We start from the raw sequence: 19465 nt of genomic DNA, 5'->3' as shown, positions 1-19465 counted from the left end.
TGTTCCAATTCAGTCTCTCTGCACCCGTATAGCTCTCCAGTTTGCATTACAATGGAGCAAGCAGAGAAACTTTGTGGAAATGCCATTAAAGCGTATAATTAGGAATGCTGAAATCCCGCAGCCTTGTCCTTTTTAAGGTGGAGTCTAGGCTCCGTTTTAACATTCATTTAGAGATAAGGATGTTTTTCCAGCCTAACATCACTCGTTTGCGACTGTAAACAGTGTGTCCTTTGTCCAAACCTCGCAGATTTGTTGCATTTAAGACATGAAGTCTGGCCAAAGTTGCATTCCAGGATTGGACCCATTTAAAAAAAAAAAAAATCTGTCGTTGATTAGAGGCTATGTTGTGTAATTATGATGTATTTTTGCCCATTTCAACTTGTTAAAGCTCAGGTTCCATCAGTGAGGAGTCCTTAAGAACGCCTTTTCAGCTTTTTCTTTAACAGCAGGGATGAGTCGAACTGCTCTGAAAGAAGAGGCATTTTTTAAGCCCACCGGTAAACCAGCAGTGGCCCATCATTCAAAATGAAAATGAAGTGCTTTACAGCTGAATCAGGGGTAGTAAGTCTTAAATAATATCCCTGAGACTGTCATGGTGAAGAAAGGAAGGGAACAAGAAAGTAATTATGTACAAAGAAACAAGAAAAACAAGTCCATCCAGTTCCCATTTCCCACTGGAAACGCTGCAGATTGATGGCTGTGTCTTGGTTTCCTAAGGAACAGACAGAGTGGGTGGACAAATTAATAGAAACCAATACTGAGAAAAACGAATCTGAATTGAAAACAGGCACGACACCCGCCCAGGCCTACGGAGCGGAGCGTGTGCATATAAAGGATGTGGCACATTTCCAACTCAATAGAGCCAAACTGTTGAACCGGACAATATTGGTAAAAGATATTAGTATATTTTTAAGCCTTGGTGAAATAGTGTATCCCTACAAAAGGAGTTTTTTAATTAGTGCAGTGATTCAGAATATTGTCTCTCTAATCAATGCTATTAGATTAGAACATGCCAGTATATTTAATTAGATTACAAATCTGATTATAAATGATTATTAATAATCTTTTGACACATTTCATTAAGAAAATGTGAATCCAGTGCTGCATCCAGGCCAGCCCCTCCAGGATCTGTGGGACTGCCACTGCAGCTAGTGTGTGTGCTTTGGTCTTTATTTAAATGTAAGTACATTTCAGTTGCTTCTGTGGTAGCTGTTCTCATGTTGAATTATCAGCAATGTGTCAGCTTCTAAAGAGGCTAATCATCGTTTTTGTAAACTGGAATGATGCCTACTACCAGTTCCAAAGAGAGATTGCCTGAGTTGCAGGATAATTAGCTATGAAAGCCAAAAAATAATTTAAGGTGACATTAGGCACAGCATACAGAAAGTATGGCAACATAGTGGTGGGTAGTTTTTTTGTATTAGGGTACTCGGTAACTGGAGTTTTGGGACCACGTTTTTTTATTTTTATTTTTTTACTTTTTTAATATTAATTTAATAACTTTTCAGCTTTTTAAATAAAAAAAGAAGCCACAAAAACCCACTGCCCAGCACCAAAGGTCACGCAGACAAAGCTAGTTGCTAGCTGGTGAACATAATGCAGCATTTAGCAGCTAAAGAGCCAGATGTTTCCCGTCCAAAAACAGAGCTGGAAGGAAATTATTATACAAATCAATGCTCATGTCACATTTGACAATGTTCTAAATCAAATAACGAATGATTATATGACTCTGAGAAAGCACCTGCTGATACATACAGAATGTGTGGATATACAGACACCAGAATCCTGCATTTGTCCGGTTCTGCCAACCCTCACCCGCAAAGCGCGGTACTGGAACTGACCCGTTATCCAGCAATCGACCCCAAGTCGAATCTGAACCAGACTTGTTAATAATTAGTCCTGCGACCCCACCAGTGACTTAAAAACACAAAGTCACTTCCTTGAAAGTGCTTGGGTTTCTCCGCTAGGAGTATCATGTGGTCGACCTCTGTCCGTCCGCAGCTAATCACACATTCTGCTGCGGCACACTGTGTAATATTTTTGGTTGGCCGGTCACACACTTTCTAATAACACCATTTATTTCCTGTTTCATATTGCCACTATATTCTATACATATTGCTACTCTTAACCGACCACCGGCGTAGTGGTAACACGGCAGAGTGCATCGCCGATCCCCAGACGCTCTGCACCCAGAGACAGAGAGGGGGAAACCGTTTGCACACTTTTATTGTTTTGGGCGGTGTGGTTAGCTAAGCATTTTTTTTATTTCATACGACGACTTCAAGCTGTTTGCCGGCATCCATCCCTGCGTGGAAGCATGTTTTACGAAGCCTTGGTGTCTCTACAGTGGTTAGCCAGCTGTGGGTTGTTTGAGTTGAATCACACAATATAGCTGTTAAAATGCTGCCCAATCATTTTCATTTATGATTTCTCGCCTGGGCTCAGTTCATTGTTAGTCTTAGGAATGTATAGGTATGTATTATTTACCCATTACACAACTCAATTCTATGCGCCTGGTGCAGATCTTTGACACTTAGAGTTGGATAACTGTTCACAATGAAACATCCTCAGTTGAATATCGCTGCCTTTACAAAGCAGGTATTGATGATGAAGATGCCCTTTGGAGAACAGTTTTGTCCAAGGCTGAGACACTTAGATGTGTGGGGTTACCTGGTTTAGAAATGGAAAAACTAAAAGAAATACAATGATGCAGTGGTTTCTTGCTCTTTTTCTCTTGCCCTTATTTTTATTTTTTTTGCACTCTGATGAGATTGAGCAGGAAAAAAATCTCTGCTGTTGACACTGTCGTGGGTCCATAATAGCATTGGCAGCCATCTCACGGGACTCATTAGGACTGACGATTACTCCACACCGTTGTGTAATGGCCAAGGTGTACGAGACATTCTTACTGGACTACTGTAGCAGCATCGGGGGATTAGGAATGAAATCTAATTCCCCGGAATGGTTTACTTCTTCACCAGATCTATACAGCATTTAACATCAAGGGAAATCCTGCATGGTGGGAAGGTAATTTCCAACTTCTTCAGCTCCCACACACTCTTTGATAATTGTAATATTATCATATATTGACTTCAGTGAATTATATTGTGGCAAATGAATTATTCCAACCAAGTTCTAACTTTTTTTTTCATTTTTAGTGAATATGTAGTGATTATTTTTGATAAACAGTTTAATCTTTAAGACAATACTTAGAAAAATGTTTAGTTTGCAATGATATGAAACCAAAAGTAACAGATACTTAAAAGATAAATTGATTATCAGAATAGTTGCAGATTAACGCGATATCGATTGACTAACCAGTTATAATTGCTTCAGGTCTAGGTTACTTTTTAGTTATTTTAAATGACACAGAGCTCAAATAAATAGCATATTTGATATAACGGTGTGTGTGTGTGTGTGTCTGCTATGGGCTTAATGAATTGTGAATGAATTGCAAATTAGCGCTCGACAAACTTGGATGTTTTGATGTACAAGTGTGACACTCGAGCAACAATTCAACACTGTCACTCTGGCTTCTGAGTGCACAAACAGCCCCGCATTAAGGCGAATTAATGCATGTCAGTCACTAAAGACACTGAATGAATAGAGACCACACAGACCGTCCACGGTTAGAATGCAGCCCATGTGCTGACCATGCATAGGTAATGTGAAGCAGACTGGACCCTGGACAAAAAAAATGTGCTTTAAGTTGGAAAACTTCAAACCTGAGAAGGAATCCACTACAGAGGGCGATGAAACCGGGGGGGATGCGTTGAGCGTATGTGAAGTGAGCCATGAAGTTGTCATCGTCACTGCATTCGATTGTTTCCAGCTGAAACTTGAAATAGCTTCTAAATCAATGAGATGCACCGAGCATGAAGTGTAAATCAGGATGTCGGGAGATATAAAAAGTCTGATTAACAGGTGATGTTCTAGTAATTAAAATTAAAGTCTCACTATATAACACACAGGCATTAACATAACAGATGTGTGGCTGAAGGGAGGAACGGGGATGCTTGTACTACAGTTTATTGTAGGAGCTTCACGAGTTTCACACAAACACAACCTGAGCGGTAAATTCTTCAAAACTTCAGAAATGGTTTTATTTGTGTTCAGTAACGACTGAATGAAATGAAATGAAAATATGCTGCACTTTATATTTGATCGACAGTATATTTCCATTTAACCCACAACCAATATTCTTAAAAACTCTAAAATGAGACGTCCGTCTATCTTGGCGGGACTGCACTAATGATTACATTCATCATCGTTTCATCTGCAGAATATTGAGTAATTGATTAAATGCTTGGCCCGTAAAACGTCAGAAAGTAATGAAAAACCACATCTTTCTTCCTACTCCCTGCATTTGGGGGAATTTCTTTGTGAAAAATGACTTCACTGATTAATTATCAAACAGAGCTGCTGATTAATTTTCTGTTTCAGCTCTGTGAATGAGGTCTCTATCAGCAAAAACTAAATGTGATTTATTTTTTTTCCAGTGGCGCGACTATATTAATAATACAGGAATTTGCAAAGCATTTTTAGTTTTACAAAAAGAATATTTGCAAAGATCAGTAAACAATTTTATCATAATCTGTTATTCGGTAGCTTGATATAAATATATTGACACTTGACACAGCACCTCTGACTTCATGTGCACCCACTTCTAAATCCAAAGCTACTTATTTGCATAGAATTCAATTTTTTTCATGTTTTTTTGTGTAACACCACCAACTTCCTCGCCTCTAGGATTAATGGTGTTTGCTCAATTTGCATATATTTTTTTTGGTGTACAAAAACCCCAAATGAACTGCGCTTTGCTTTTGGCCATACACGTTACACGTTGTCCACTACTGTTGTAAAATCCTATTTGGATGGGATTAGTTGTATTGGCTAGGGGAGGGGGGTGTAATCGAAAATGGGAGCATGGCTGTAATTTTAGTCCCATCTGAATCTTGCCATGTCAGTAAGTTGTGCGGATTTTAGCGGGCAGCCAAATCTGGGACCTCCCAAATAACCTCTGATAAAACCTCAGCTAGTCCAATCCGAAATGACAACCCAGAGATAGTTTGCAAATAATTTGTCATTTCCTTCGGGGGGGGGCTAGACTCTACACACTCCTCTGGCTTTTATCCCAAACTGACATCACTTTGGTCCAGATGCAACATTTCTTCTCCATTTTTTTTCTATTTTGTCATCGTTTAAACAAGTTTGCTGTCAGTTGCCATAATCATGTTGTAATAATACATTCCTCTTGCGTTGGCAGCACATGAACCGCATCAGAGAGTGATTACACACATTTCTCCTCGCCAGCATGTTGTTCATTAACATCGCACATGTTATGTATTAGCAGTTACTTTATGTACATTTAGCTGAAAGCTAATCCGGTCGGAATGAGGCGACAGTGTGTAAAAAAAAAGAAATTGGTGAAACATGGTGTCGGTGCGTTTTCCCCCCAGAAGGTGTGAACATCAACACGTCACCTGCTGGAAACGTGTTAACGGAGTGAATGGATTCGTCGTGAGCGTGTCGTGAGTTTAGGCGGGAGGGGATGGGGGTGGGGGTCTGATGCTGACCGGCCGTGAGAGCTGGAGGTGAGCAGTGTGTGTGTGTGTGTGGGTGTGTTTGTGTGGGGAGTGCTAGAATTATGTGTGGAGGAGGCGAGAAGTGAGGCTCTCGGTGCATTTATGAAGAGACTTATTGAAGGAGAGAAACCGCTCTCTTCCATGTCGGCGTCGGGCTGATCTCTGCTCCTCTCCGGCGACCCTACTGCTTAACCAACTGCTCTGAGGTCAGCCTATTCATTTCAATGCCAAGCGGGATTGGCTACCGAGCACGGAGTGACCTGAGGCCAATTATGAGGGGATCAAGCAGACATTCTGGTCGTTCCCGCCCCACGCATTTTAAAATGTGTCCTTCAGGATGCATATGGTCCTAATAAGCCTAAGTACCCGCTGCAAATTGTTGAGGTGGAGAATCTAAAAATGAGTAATTACCATAAAACATTTCTAGAGCAAGCAATTGGATGTAGTTTAACATTACAATTAAAAGTAATATTAATACATGTGTGAAACAATTCAATCGAAAGGAAATTGAAAATATTGTTTTTAATCAGAAGAAAATCAAACTACAATCACTGTTTTGATAATAATTGAAGATTTTGTGAAACGGAAATAGCTTCACTTGAACTAAAGTGAATATCGTGCGTTGGACGATTTGAAGGCCGTGATAAAGTCGTAATCTGAAAATTAGCATTCGTCTCAGTTTTCTGACATTTTATAGACTAGGCAAGCAATTAATCGATGATTTGCACTAATTAACACAGGATTAAATTGAAGCCCGTCGGTCAACATGGCTCTCCATGGATGGAAGTAAATAGAGTTTTCATTATATACCTGACAGGTGATTTAAACGGCAAACCTTGACAGAAACATTCACTTTTACCCTTTTTTCTTTCTTTCTTTTTTTCAAGCGACTGCTCCTCCGCACGACTTTCTTTTTTGAAGACTGCACACCGCCCTCTTTTCATTTTGCTTGACACTAACCTGGTTGTTCAGTCTGGGTCTTCTTTGTTCTCCTCGGTTTACTAAGCTTCTTTGCTCACCCCTCTCTGTTTCACTACGTCCATCTGCCCGCTGGCACTCTATCTTATCTACTGCCTCAATCATTTGGCCGAGAGCTGCTGAACACACCAACTGTTGTGCTCTCTCTCTCTCTCTCTCTCTCTCTCTCTCTCTCTCTCTCTCTCTCTCTCTCTCTCTCAATGAGATTGTTAAGCATTACACCTTTCGGGGTGTTTTTTTCTGTTTGGGCTTTTTGAGCAGCACTAAAAAACATTTCAACTTAAAAGCTTATTTTGCATCCAGAGGTCTCCTTTTAAAACAGGAAACAAAAGGAAACAAAAAAAGTTGCAATTTAAGTGCCTTGAATTACAGTTTTTCATCTTAAAATGTTACAGGAAGTCATTCAGACTCACAACTGAACAGAAGATGTAAGAAGTCGCATTAGCTATTAACCATCTTATAAACATCTGTTGACGCATAAATTATTTACAGGCAACGAACCAAGCTGTAATTATGAAGGAATAAGTAGCACCCACTGGCACATAGGACGTTATCTAAAATGATATTTCCCTAAAAATAATTCCAACAAAATTAGAAGTTGAACGATAAGCTAATTAATCGATTGGTCAGTTGACTGAAAATAAAACGGCAACTATTTTGTCAATTGTTGCTGTCTTCATATTTAACATTCACTGAGCCTTTGCTGTTGTTCCAATTGGAAATATTTTTATGCTTTTTTAATAATATACTAATATTATCTTTAAAGGACAAAACAAAACATTTGAAAACGTCACCTTGGACTCCGGGACATTTTTCATTATTTCTTTTGTACATTTTATTCCAAGCAATGTTTTAAGAAAATAATTGCTCGATTAACCAACAATGAAACGTAATTGTTAATTGCAGGCCCAAAGCGAACAATGCAACCAACTGTACATGAAAATAGAGCAAAGTGACATCATTTCTTATTACTTCTCCAATCTAATCACAGAAGCACATGTAATTTATGCTGCTATGAAACATTTAATTAAAAAAGAAGCAGGGAAAGGTTTGTTTAAGACATTCTGTAGCTCTCGAGGTCACGTTGAAACTGCTCTCAAAACTCATCAAGACTTTCTCAGTTAATTAGTCGGTCCAGAAATAGTATAAACATGTCAGAACATCCGTCATATATATATGTGCAAATTGATTGATTGTGATGACCAATTAACAGTTCAAAACCCAGTTATATGTTTGCATAGTAGACTGAGAAAACCAGAAAATATTCCAACCAGTGGAATTCTTCTTTAAAATGACTCCAAACATCCATTATCAAAATAGTTGTCGATCGATTAGATTTACTTTCAAGAAAAAGGCATGAAAAAGCTTCATTCCGGATATCACGTTGGTCGTAAAAGTTAAAACCATTCTTACGCAAGTCAAGACTTCATCAATCAGTTGGTCCGGAACATGTGACTTTTCTTTAATAGAATGACTTGATTTCTCTGTTGACCATCAGCTGAGAGATCTTTATTGTTCCAGCGTGTGCGGCTGTAAATCAAAGTTTACGACCTGCTTATCCTAATAGAGAAAACACTCCGCTCTGAGTCGGCCCATCTCCGTTTCTGGCAGTTGATGGCAGGCTCTCCACGTCTCTGGTGGAGCCAAGGAAATGACATCATGTCCCTGTAGGGGTTGAAAGCACAGCCCTGACAGGACTGTCATGACAAAAGAGTTCCTTGGGAACATCAGGGTGCAGTGAGGACAGAAAAAAAAAAGTGTCTGGAGGCTGTGTTTTCTTACTTTCTGCCGTTGCCGTCTCCCACTTCTAGCCCATCAACTATTTTCTGATGTTTGAAATTCCCCTCTCTCATTTTTTTGTTGTTGCCCTGAATGTAGGGCATGGGGGCGGGACAAAAAGTTCTTCAAATTAGCCGTTATTCAAAGAGTGGAAGACGAATCATTGTGTTGAGCGGGATCCAGCTCAACATCTCTATTTCACTTGTAGGTTTCCAGCTTACACTTGGACTTGCGCATTAGTTTTGTCCCGGTCTTACTTGATATGTATGTATGCGCTCTTTATCTCTCTCTTCTCGGCGTTGACAATTGAAAATAAATTAACATTCCTGGGCTTTATTTCTCGTCTTCTCTAAGCCTGTGGAGGAAAAACTTGGAGGCGAACCCAGGAGGTCAGGCCGTACTCACAGGCTGTCAATCCTCCGCCGTGACCCTCCCGCCCCTTTCTTTCTCCCCCTTCCATTCTTCACCTCCTCCGCTCTCCCTCTCCCATCCATTTAGTCCCTCAGCTTAGAAACTCCCAAATTCCCTCCCTCCTCCCACCCCTCCCTCCCTCGCTCTTTCACTGGACGCCTCTCCAGCTTGAGTGAGGCAGACACAAGCTTTGTCAAAGGAGACTCGCATTCATTCAGCCGGCTGTTACACACAGACTTGTATTTCATGTGAAGACATGTGGGCTGTCTCTTTCTATCCATTTATTTTAATTATGTTTTAATTGCCCACCGTCCTCTTTTAAATGCTTGCTTATTATTTCTATCAGGCCGATGTGAAAAATTGGCTGTGGACTGTGATTCCCTCCATTATCTTAACTGATGATAGATTTCTCTCCTTGGGTTTCCACTGTGTATGTATGGCATACAAAAGGAAAACAGATGTCGTGAATGTTTGCGTAGCATTTTTCATTTCATTGGTGTTTTCTTTTTTTTGGGGGGTCTTGTTTCCAAAAAAGACATACTGTTAATAGATGGAGAAAAACCTGAGGGAATATATATATGCCTGTGTTTTTTTTTTTAAGGAAGAGGAGCAGAAGGCGGAGGAGAAAATGAATAACATTAACTTAGCCAGTGGTCTTCTGGTGTGTATTAAATGTTTGCCTTCATTAGATTTTGTGTAGGTGGTGACAGTTAGTCATAACTGTGTACTTTTTTACATATCTGCCTCAGTGGAACATGATGATCATTATGCGAAAAATGGTTGGCTGAGAAACAAGTAACCTCAATTCCCTGATTTCTCTCTTTTTTTTTTTTTTCCTGGAGGGCGGGGGTGTTGATAATTCCACAGCACCATCTCTGAGGGGTTAACGATGCCTCACTTACCTCTTAAAATCATTTTCTGCTTGACAACATCTTAGCCCCCCACAATCATCATCTTCCTCTCCCCTGATGTGAAATTATGATAAGTCTGTCAGTGCCTGTGTAAAGCATCTTAATGTTAATCGCCTAATCCTTTTATCTCAAGTCCGGACCGATTCAGTGCAGAAACCCCACCAAACAAAACACTGTTTTTGGGGAAGATGAACATGGCAGTGTCCTCCACCAGCTTAAGGGAAAAAGAAGACATGTTACTCAGCGGGGCGACGGTTGATCAGGAGAAAAGGACCCCGGGGTGGTGGGGGTAAGTCTGCATCCGAGAGGCCCGGCAGGCTCTCGCCCCCTGGTGTCTGGAGGGGCTGAGTGGCTCAGCGGGCCCAGCAGGCCAGAAGGGCAGGGGGATGTCCCCCCAACAGTTTCCAATCTCCTCCTGTCAACCACCATTATGGTTACCCCGCGGCCCCGGGGCCTCATATTTGGGGAAGATAAATGGCTGAGGAAGAAGTCACGTGCGTCTCTGGAGAGTTGGTGTTCTGCCCAATATTGAACTGGTGGCAGTCTCGTTAAAAGACTTGCGAGCAGCCTCAGTAGATGCAGTGCGAGACTTCCCGCATGGGGAGGCTTGCAACCCTCCAATTTGGTCTTATCTGATCTGGTTCGGCGCCACTGGCAGATAAACAACTGGAAGACAAATAAAACAAACAATTCCTATCAAAACCTACCCTGATAAATTATAAGTTAGCTGCACGTGTGTTTCCTTGGCACGCACTGTGCTGCACAACTGCTCAGCCAGGGTGACCTCAAATGAAAATAAACACTCTCAGGCTGCCAGGTACGGACCCAGTGTGCCTTTTTTTTCTTCTCTCTTCCCTTTCAGCCATTATGCCTCGACCAGGTGCCGCTCATGTGTGGAATGAATCTCATAGTGATTTGAATTATGAGTCAGTATGCTAATGTGAAAGCTTCCCATGTTTTGTGGGTTCTCAGGTTGCCAAAAATATCCAAGCGCATTAGCGAGACCCGGAGAGCGATCAGAGCTGACTGCTGTGCTGCTCAAATTTAGGTTCATTATAAAATAATCAGGATAGTTGACGAGTGGCTGTGGAGGAGCGGCATTCGGAGACGGGAAATATTTGCCCTCGCCTGCATGGCGACGGCTACCAAGTGACCGAGCCTGTTTGTTGTTTGCGTGTGTGTGTGTGTGTATGTGCGTGTGTGTGTTTGTTGTTTGTGTGTGTGTGTGTGTGTGTGTGTGTGCATGGATGGCAACCACATGGGAATAAACTAGATATTGGTGTGTGTGTGTGTGTGTGTGTGTGTGTGGATCCTGTTTCTGCAAGTGTGTCAGCAGTGTGCATGTCATCGGTTATATGTTGTGCAGGCATGCATATGTGATATGTGAGTCTGTGTGTGTGTGTGTGTGTGTGTGTGTGTGTGTGGCATTTCACATATGACACAACACATCCCTCCTCGGTGTTTGACTTTGGTAAGCAGCTTATCTGTCTGGTGTGTTCGCCCGTCTCAGGCTCTAACCTTTCGCTGCTTTTGCAGACAAAGGGCTGTTTTTGCCACCCCTTGATAAGGGAAGAGACAAAAGTAGCTCTCAAAGCAGCCGTGTCTCTAATGGCGTCCTGTGTGAACATGTTGCTGGAGCGACAAGCTTTCTCCCGCGGGGATCCGGGGAGTAAATGGGGAAGATGGAATGGGGGGGTGAAGAGCGGGAGACTGAAGCAGTGTAAACATTGTGTTGTAACACATCGACGTGCTGAATAAGTGCCGAAAAACCAGGCAACCTATCTGCTCTGTTTTCATGCCGGTGCCGTCAAAGACATTTGAGAAGAAACTTTAAGTATTTCTGGTGAAACTTCTGTAAAAAAAAAAAAAAAAAAAAAATGCTGTCGGGAGTTTTGTTTCCATGGTGTTTCCATCTGTATCTGCTTTTCATTTATTGCAAAGCACGCATGTAGAATTCACTTTTCTAAAAAAAAAATGGCACACGCCAGGCTGTAAGGACTCTTACAATAATTGTCCATTTCCACCGTTTTAAATGCTCTTTTATCTCCCTTTTTTCCAGATGGGAAGATGACTGGTGATGCTTCTCCGTGAACTGCTGATCGTTGACATCACTCCAGCTTTCTGCCCTCCCACTGCAACACACTGAACCACTATTATTATCCAAAAGGCATCCCTGGATCGTCTGCATACAGCGCACAATGGCTTCTGCACTGTGGAGGTGTCCGATGTTTCGCCGCCTCTTGCTCCTTCTCTTCTGCATTCACTGCGCACAAGGTGAGTTACCATGGAGTTGCGTGGCAGAAAGCCTTAATGTGATTCTGGTCAACCTTTACAAGAAGCCACTTATTATTCAGCTTATGAATGTTTGGAATTTATTAGCGCACATTCTTTACTGCGTGATAATAGTTCTGCTTCAGCGGCTTTACCCTTGGAGAGTGAAAAATGTGTTTCAAACACTTTGTGCTGAACCCATTGAATATTCCTGCCAAACCATGGACACTTTCACTGACACATTTCAATCACTTTGAGAGCAAGGCTCAAATGGTGTGTCAGAGACCTTCCCCTACAGGTTCACGACTTCACAGCGAGCTTCATAGCAGAAGGCCGAGTGTTCTTAGAGGTGCTGGATCCACAGAGAATAGATGCATTTCCTAATGTTTTGCCTCAACCAGATAATTTCCGAGCAGCCAGTTTACCTGAAAGCATGATTGAATGCCAGACTCGGGAACCGGGAAAGTATGTGTCAGTGTTTCTAATTGTCTGCATAGATATCCCGAGGCTCTTTTTGCTCACGTTTGATTAGTACATATGGCTGTAATTACAAGTATTGTCACAAAACACTCCCGTCTGTTACTTGCCCATCAAAACCACTGATGTTGGTATGTCTGCTTCATGATGATCATTACTCCCTCCCTTCCTTTCAATCCCTTTGTCCCGGGAAACAAAGTCACCCAAAATCACATGCTTGTGTGCCAAGCATTGATTACAGATACATCGTTGAGGCACATTATTTTTTCAAATTGGATTTTGCTTTTTTTTGCTTATCCCCTTTGCTGTTTTGTTCTGTGATTCATTTCTCTTCCAGATTTATTTTAGGGCTGGCTTTGGTGTAGAATTTGTTAATAAAGACATATTGCTTTATGGAACAGGCTATCCCTACAGCCTTCCTAGCGGGGATGCATTTTTTTTTGTAGTTTAGTAATTTTATATAATATAGAGTCTTACTCAGGCATTTGAAGAATTGTCCTCTGATTTGGCCTGGCTTAGGAACTGAGTTGAACAGTCCTGTTGGATTTCTTAAAGAGGAATTCTGCTTTGGTATGCAGAAAGTCCAGGTTTTGGGTTTCAGTTGATGTGAGAGCTCTCAGGCCTTAGAATGCATATTTGCCCGTCCATCAATAAAGGAATGTGTGTGTGTGCGTGCGTGTGTGTGTCCATCCGTCCGTCTGAAAACAATATCTGATTCTGTCCACATGCCACTCACCTTCAGCCTGTCCAGCCCTGAAGGCCTGCATCCTGCCGCTTATGATCGAGGCTTCCATCATAGTGCCAACAACAAAAACCCTACTTCATAATTACATCCTGTCCGTCACCACCAGAGAGTATAATCAGGTTATCGCTTTCACCAATAACATTCCTTTTGCTTTGAAATGCTCATTGAAAAAGCTGAATAGAGAGCATGTTTTTCTCTCTCCTCGTATTGACCTGCACTGCTGGACTCGACAACTTACAGCAACTACCAACCGTTTTCATTCGTTTAACAATTTCTGCAAAATCAAATGGAATTAACCCCTATCAGGCAAGTGAGCTGTATACGTGCAGGTCCATTTATAATCCTATAATTCACATTTTTATATCAAAGTTACTATAAAGAGCTTTCATTTTGTGTTGCAGAGTCCCTTTAGAAAACCTCTCATTTACCTGCAGCAGTGTCTGATAGTTTGCCCTCCACAGTTCTGGTGCTGGTTCTCCTGTGCCTCCCTCCCTTCCAGCGAGCCCAGTAGCGCGGCCTGGGTCAGCAGCGCGGTGCCGTTGTTGGCTCCCAGTGGGGCCCGGCAAAGCAGGGAGGCCAAACTCTTTATTCAGACTCAAACACAAGCAGCAATGAATGCAGGCAATCGGCTCAAAGTCTTATACGTTTTCATCCAAAACCGAGGACGGACACAGAGGTGCACACACCCGGAGGCACACACACGCACGCGACTGATCGCATGATCCACCAGGCGGAAATAAAAAGAGTGAATATTTGACTTACATGCTCCGGGCAGTCCCAAATACGACTCCAAGTGAGTGTGAATGTGGTTCTAGCGCAGGATGTGGGAATAAACAACTGTTGGTTAATGAGTTCACCGTATCGACTGAAAAGGTGATGATGACATGTTTGTCAACGCCGCCCCATGTTTTGACAGTTAGATGCTTTAAGTGTGATGTAGTGAGGTAGGAAATGTTCATTAACAGTAGCTTCCAGCTCTGATAGGGTGTAAAGGAAGCCAACAGTAAACAGTGATGTTGTTGTTTCCTGTGAATTACTGTGTAAACTAATATATGACAAAAAATCCACCATGAATAGCATTACAGTCTGACGGCATTATAATATCTCCATTTAAATCATCCATTTTTGGATCTTTTTTAAGATTGTTAATTGATTATATAGACATTTCTAAATTTCTCCCTTGATGCTTGTTTTTGTCCCCGGTTTTTGGACTCCTTTTCTTCTCCATCCACGTGTGGTTATATAACAGATCTATCAAATGACGCACCAGCTGGAGTAAACTAGGTCATGCAGGTATCAGATTTGTTTTAGATGTTTCTAGACCGCCCAGTCTGCAGATATGAAAGAAGACGACCCGTTTCAAAGGGAGCCGCCACAAAGGTGGGGCAAGTGCACGAGCCCATATCTGCTTTGACTGAATGAGAGCGGTTATCTAGTCTTTAAAGTAAAGAAAGGCAGATTTTTTTTGGGGAGGGGGGGATTTCATCCTAAAGTCAACACTTTTACTTGGCTGTTGTGTTGTGTGTAAATGCCAAAAGAATAGAGAAGACAAAAAGAAGACAAAAATCATGCATACAGAAACCGGATTCCTAAAAAAAGATTGTCTGAGCACCCCGCTGCTCCGGATAACACACCGCACACTCTCTGTCTCAGGGATATTCTGAAACATTCCGTGGTTGAACGTACCAGCCCCGCTTGTGTTTCTCCCCAAAAGGTTGCAAAGGTTAACAATACATCTCAGCACAACATTTGTCTCGAGCAGTGCCATACATTGTGCTGATGGAGGACCCTCCCTCGTGCCACACTGGCATTTCCAGTCCTGGAGGGTTGACTGAATGGGGAAGCTATTGTGCTCTAACTCCTCTCTGGCCCCGGGCCATACACATCCAGTCTGTCATCCATTGATATGCTTGGCTTGCCATTTTATAATTCATATTGAATGCTGCGGGTCCATGGCAGGGCGATCATGAATTATCAGCTAAACCATGGGAGATTCACAGATGACTGGTCAATCTGTGTGGTGAGAACAAGCAGGGGAGGGAAAAAAAAGAGATGTATCAGACTTGCATGAAAAATTCTGCCAAACGGAGGAATTTCAAGAAAATATGGCAGGGGTTCGTCATCTGGATTGAATGGACTTTCCTACCACATGGAGGCAAAGCGTCACATTTGTTTGTTTGTTTGTCTTCTTCTTTATTTCTAATACAGTTTTGTCAGCGTTTGCCACGATCCCTGCAATATGCAGCTTTTCCGTTTCCGTGCCGGGCTCCAGATATATTTCTGCCTAGCATCGTGCAACAATACGCTGCTTTAATAACAACGGCGACGTTTTGAATCATGCGAGAACATGAAATTGAAATGAGCCAGAGTCACAGGAATCTCCTGGATCAGTGTTTCACTCAGAGGAAATGAAATACAATATCACCCTTGATGGGGTCATCCTAGATTTATTGGTACGGCGATTTCCTGAGTGCATTTTTTTGCTAAAGCTAAAGGAGTAAGACATGTTTCCATCCAATATGTGAATGTGAGAGCAAAGCTCCTTTTTTTTTGTAGGAGAGAAGCCCATGTTTTATTATGTGTTTAGATGTGATTGTAAAAAGTTGTTGTTATATCGCCAGCTGATGAACAAACACTTACTTTAATGGGCTAGGGGCAACCGTTTTCTGACAGTTTGATTTCATTTGTTAAGCGTGCCTTAAATCGCTCGCTCGCAGCATCTCGGAGACGCTCAATTCACACCCCTTATGGTAACAAGTTGTATAAACGTTGGAGCAGATGCCTACCTCGCTCTTTCCTTTCTTAAATCCTGTCCGCATGTTTTCTCCCCTTCTCTCCAGGCGGCCTAATTCATATAATAGATGAGTCCTGTTTACAACCACAAAGTAGTTTCCCTCAGAATCTAAACTTTTGGATTTGCTCGGTGTAAGTCTGCTTCAGCCGTCATAACAAAGTAATGCATTTCATCTTCAGTGGAAGCAGAAGGATTTCAAATAAAATCAGGTCTACGCTATTGAAAGCTGTAGTCTTTTTTTTATTTCTTTGTTTTTGGGGGTGGAGGTGTTTGCCAACAATATAAATCAGGTTTGGAACAGACACAAACATATTTATGGAGGCAACAAGAACCTGTCGGATTTCAGTGCGGGACATTCACCCAATACTTTTAAATAGCTCGGAGGTATGTCAGAACTAATTTAATTTGAACAGAAAGCACAAGAGCTAAACAAACATGCAAAAACAAAAGCAGGCGTATAACATTTAACACCAAAGGGACATTGAGCTTAGGCAATCAAAGCAGATTGTTCCTCCTGCTAAATACCTGCGGCAGCGAGTTTGCTTTTTTCAGCACAGCCACTCCAGCTGTTTTTTTCCCTCTCCCTCTAATCGTGACATACATTTTAAGCATTAATTTGTTAAAGGGAGCTTGATTTTAGAGATACGTTTTGTGTAAAAGCACGCAGAGGCCATTCGCTGGTATGAAAAGAAAAGGCGAGCGGGGCCTCAATTATATTTACTGGGTGTGAAAATCGTTCAAACATGATGCATTTGACTCTCTCTCGCTCCGTATCAGAAATGTCATAACAGCTCAGGTCTCACGGTTTTGTTTCTGCTGATTGTGATTTACACAGTAAAGCCTCGAGGTAAAACTAATGTTGACGGTGAGGGAAAGGACCGCAATCAATAAAAGAAATGATGATGGATCCGGTAAATGTGCTCCTGTGGACCTTCTGTGACTCCGGTGTGCGTCTTAGCGAAGGTTTTCTCATGTGTCTGTTCTTAAAGCAGAGAAGGAGAAAAACTCACTGAGAAGATGAAACAGTTTCCGCCGCTGCTCCACCAACGGCTTCTCTTTAATTTCACCCATTGTTGCATTGCTTATGGTTGTGTAATGTGTGTTGGGTCTCTCTCTCTGCGTCTGCCGGCGAGCTCTCACTACAGGCCATGAAAGCAGCTCTGTTGCTCCCACTGTATTAGTAATCTCCTCAGGCTGAGAGGCTGTGCTATGGAGCATGACCACACATTTTTTTGTCCAGGAATTAAATGTCACCTAAGGGTGGGTCACCTGCAAACAAAAGGCCACCAGCCGATTTGCAGGTATAAACAGTCAAAGATAAGAAAGGCCTCTCCTGCCGTGTAGGAAATTGAATAAGTACGCGGCAAGAAAAAAGTCAGGGGAAACGGCCCCAAAGCACAAAGAAGGTTTTTGTTTGCCTTGCGCTATCGGTATTGACCCCCTCTTGTAGCGTATATATCCCCATTGAGCGCGCGAGGCACAATGGCCTCGTCGAAGATGAGGGGCAGGAAGCTGTCCGTCATCAAGATCTCCCCATCTGTGCATCTCTTATCAGTGCTGCTGTTTTCTGCTCGCATTGACCGGAATGCTGGTGGAAGGGAATGGGGCAAGGTCATCGCGCTCAAGCCAATCAAAGTGGTCAGTGTTCCAGAGATAGCAGCGGGTTATTGCCAAGGAATGTGCCGGGATGTTTTTTTTTCCTGGTAAATCTCCGTGTAAAATCCCACAAAGACTTCCCCTGTTGCACCGTGTGTACATTCACATGGGTAGTTGGCCCGTGTCTTTGTATGCACGGGAGGCTCTCGACGGTAAAGCAAGAGTCACATGATCGACGATGACAGCCAAAAGCGTAGGTAGGCATATTTGTAGGAGCCTAGACAAAGTGCATTACAACTAAAGAAAATGTGTCAAAATCTGTAGAGCAAAGGGAGAAATGCAGCATTACGTTTTGACAAATTGTGATGAAAAATTCAATTATATGAAGATAACAATAGAAACAGACATCTTAGATTCTAATGAGATTTGATGTGTTCTCTGTGTTATTATCTGTATTTGAATGAGCCGTGTTAGAAGGAGCCTGAGAACCATTGCTACGGGTCAAACGGCTTAATTATAGTTGTCGTGCACATGACAATAAAGAACTTGAATTACTTAATCTGATTTTAAAAAAAACCACTTCAAGGATCCTTTGGAAAAAAAAAATAATTTCCCACTTTCAGCATTACAGTTATATCATTACAGATTTCTCTTATGTGCGGGTCACTGTCGCCCAATGAAAAGATTCCTTTGTTCAGAACGACCGTCTGAGGAAATAGCAGACGAGAAAGAAGTTACAGCTCAATGCCCTTGAAGCGAATAGACACCAAATGGCATTTTCAATAATCTGTTCCTAATAAAACGTGTTTACTATAACCTCTATTGAATAGAAAACCCATAAAATGAAATCATCAGACCCTCTGTCTGCTTGTGGTAATGCTAGCTCGGCTACCATTCTCACGTGACTCTCACTTTGCAGACCGTAGCCGTCCGAGAGAATCTCCCTCGTACGCATGAATCCACTTTATTGCCCCGAAGCCGGAGTGGATGGGTTTGACCAACACATTTCTAAAGTGATGTCTAACAGAAGTCCAGTCCTGGCGCAGCTTATGCAGTCTGGAAAATTGGCCACAGCGAGATACTTGTTGTTAGGAGGAGCTCAGGATGGGTCCCGGAGACATTCCTGATGAACCATCCAATAATCCAAGCCAGCCACAGACTCTGCCTTAATTGCATTACAAAGTTGTTTTTTAATTTGCAATGAAATGGCACTAGATGAAAAACGTATGTCAAAATAAAAGAGAAAAAAAAAATACACATGAAAGTTTTTTTTTTTTCTTTTTTCTTTTTGTTATTTTGTCTGTGCTCCAAGTGAAGCCACAAGACATTCTTGTGTCGGGATAAAACACAGAAACACAACATCGTGCCAAAAGGAATACCAAAATTGCACTGCGCCACTTCATCTGCATAAAGACGACCTCAACTACGCCATCCGTTTCGGCACAAGTGGGTTTATTTGGAGGCACGAAAGCACCCAGCACGTACCGACGCCCAGTGACAGTGATAGCGCCACAGTGTTGAGGGCTACTTCAGGCTCCGCAAGGAGATGGAGACTGCGTCTCTCATCAGAAACGTCTGGTTCCGAGGCCCTGATCCCTGTTTCTAGTCATCCTTGTAGTCTGTGGTTCATTATTCATGTAATCCGTGTTCCAGCTGCAGCTTCTCCTGACACCCTGTCTATGTGACGTACTGAGTAAGCCTCCTGGGCTCGGCTCCGTACCGGCAGGGCTGCATGGAGGAGGGTTGATTAGGGGGGTGAAACGGGGAGACTGTGCCCGGGCAAACAAGAACAGAGACACAAGCATGTGATGGAGACAGACCCACATCCTCCTCCTCCTCTTTCCTCACTTCATCCTCCCCCCCCCCCCCCCCCCCCTCTCCAGCCACACCCAGTGGGAGGCACCTGACTTATTCTGAG

General features: G+C 42.4%; 1 protein-coding gene across 10 annotated transcripts in view; it reads left to right on the top strand.

Annotated features, from left to right (window-relative positions):
- The window catches only part of adgrl2b.1 (adhesion G protein-coupled receptor L2b, tandem duplicate 1), a 100024-nt gene that overhangs the window by 25674 nt on the left and 54885 nt on the right, over positions 1 to 19465 (top strand). For all 10 annotated transcript variants that reach the window (XM_084008252.1, XM_084008250.1, XM_084008251.1 and 7 more), the window contains exon 2: positions 11724 to 11938. In XM_084008252.1, the coding sequence (XP_083864378.1) occupies positions 11863 to 11938 (76 nt within the window). In that variant the 5' untranslated portion in view covers positions 11724 to 11862. The remainder of the gene's footprint in view (positions 1 to 11723; positions 11939 to 19465) is intronic.

Source organism: Eutrigla gurnardus (genome assembly GCF_963514095.1).
Source record: "Eutrigla gurnardus genome assembly, chromosome: 4".
In the NCBI taxonomy this organism is placed as follows: Eukaryota; Metazoa; Chordata; class Actinopteri; order Perciformes; family Triglidae; genus Eutrigla; species Eutrigla gurnardus.
This window is presented reverse-complemented; position numbering and strand designations above follow the sequence as displayed.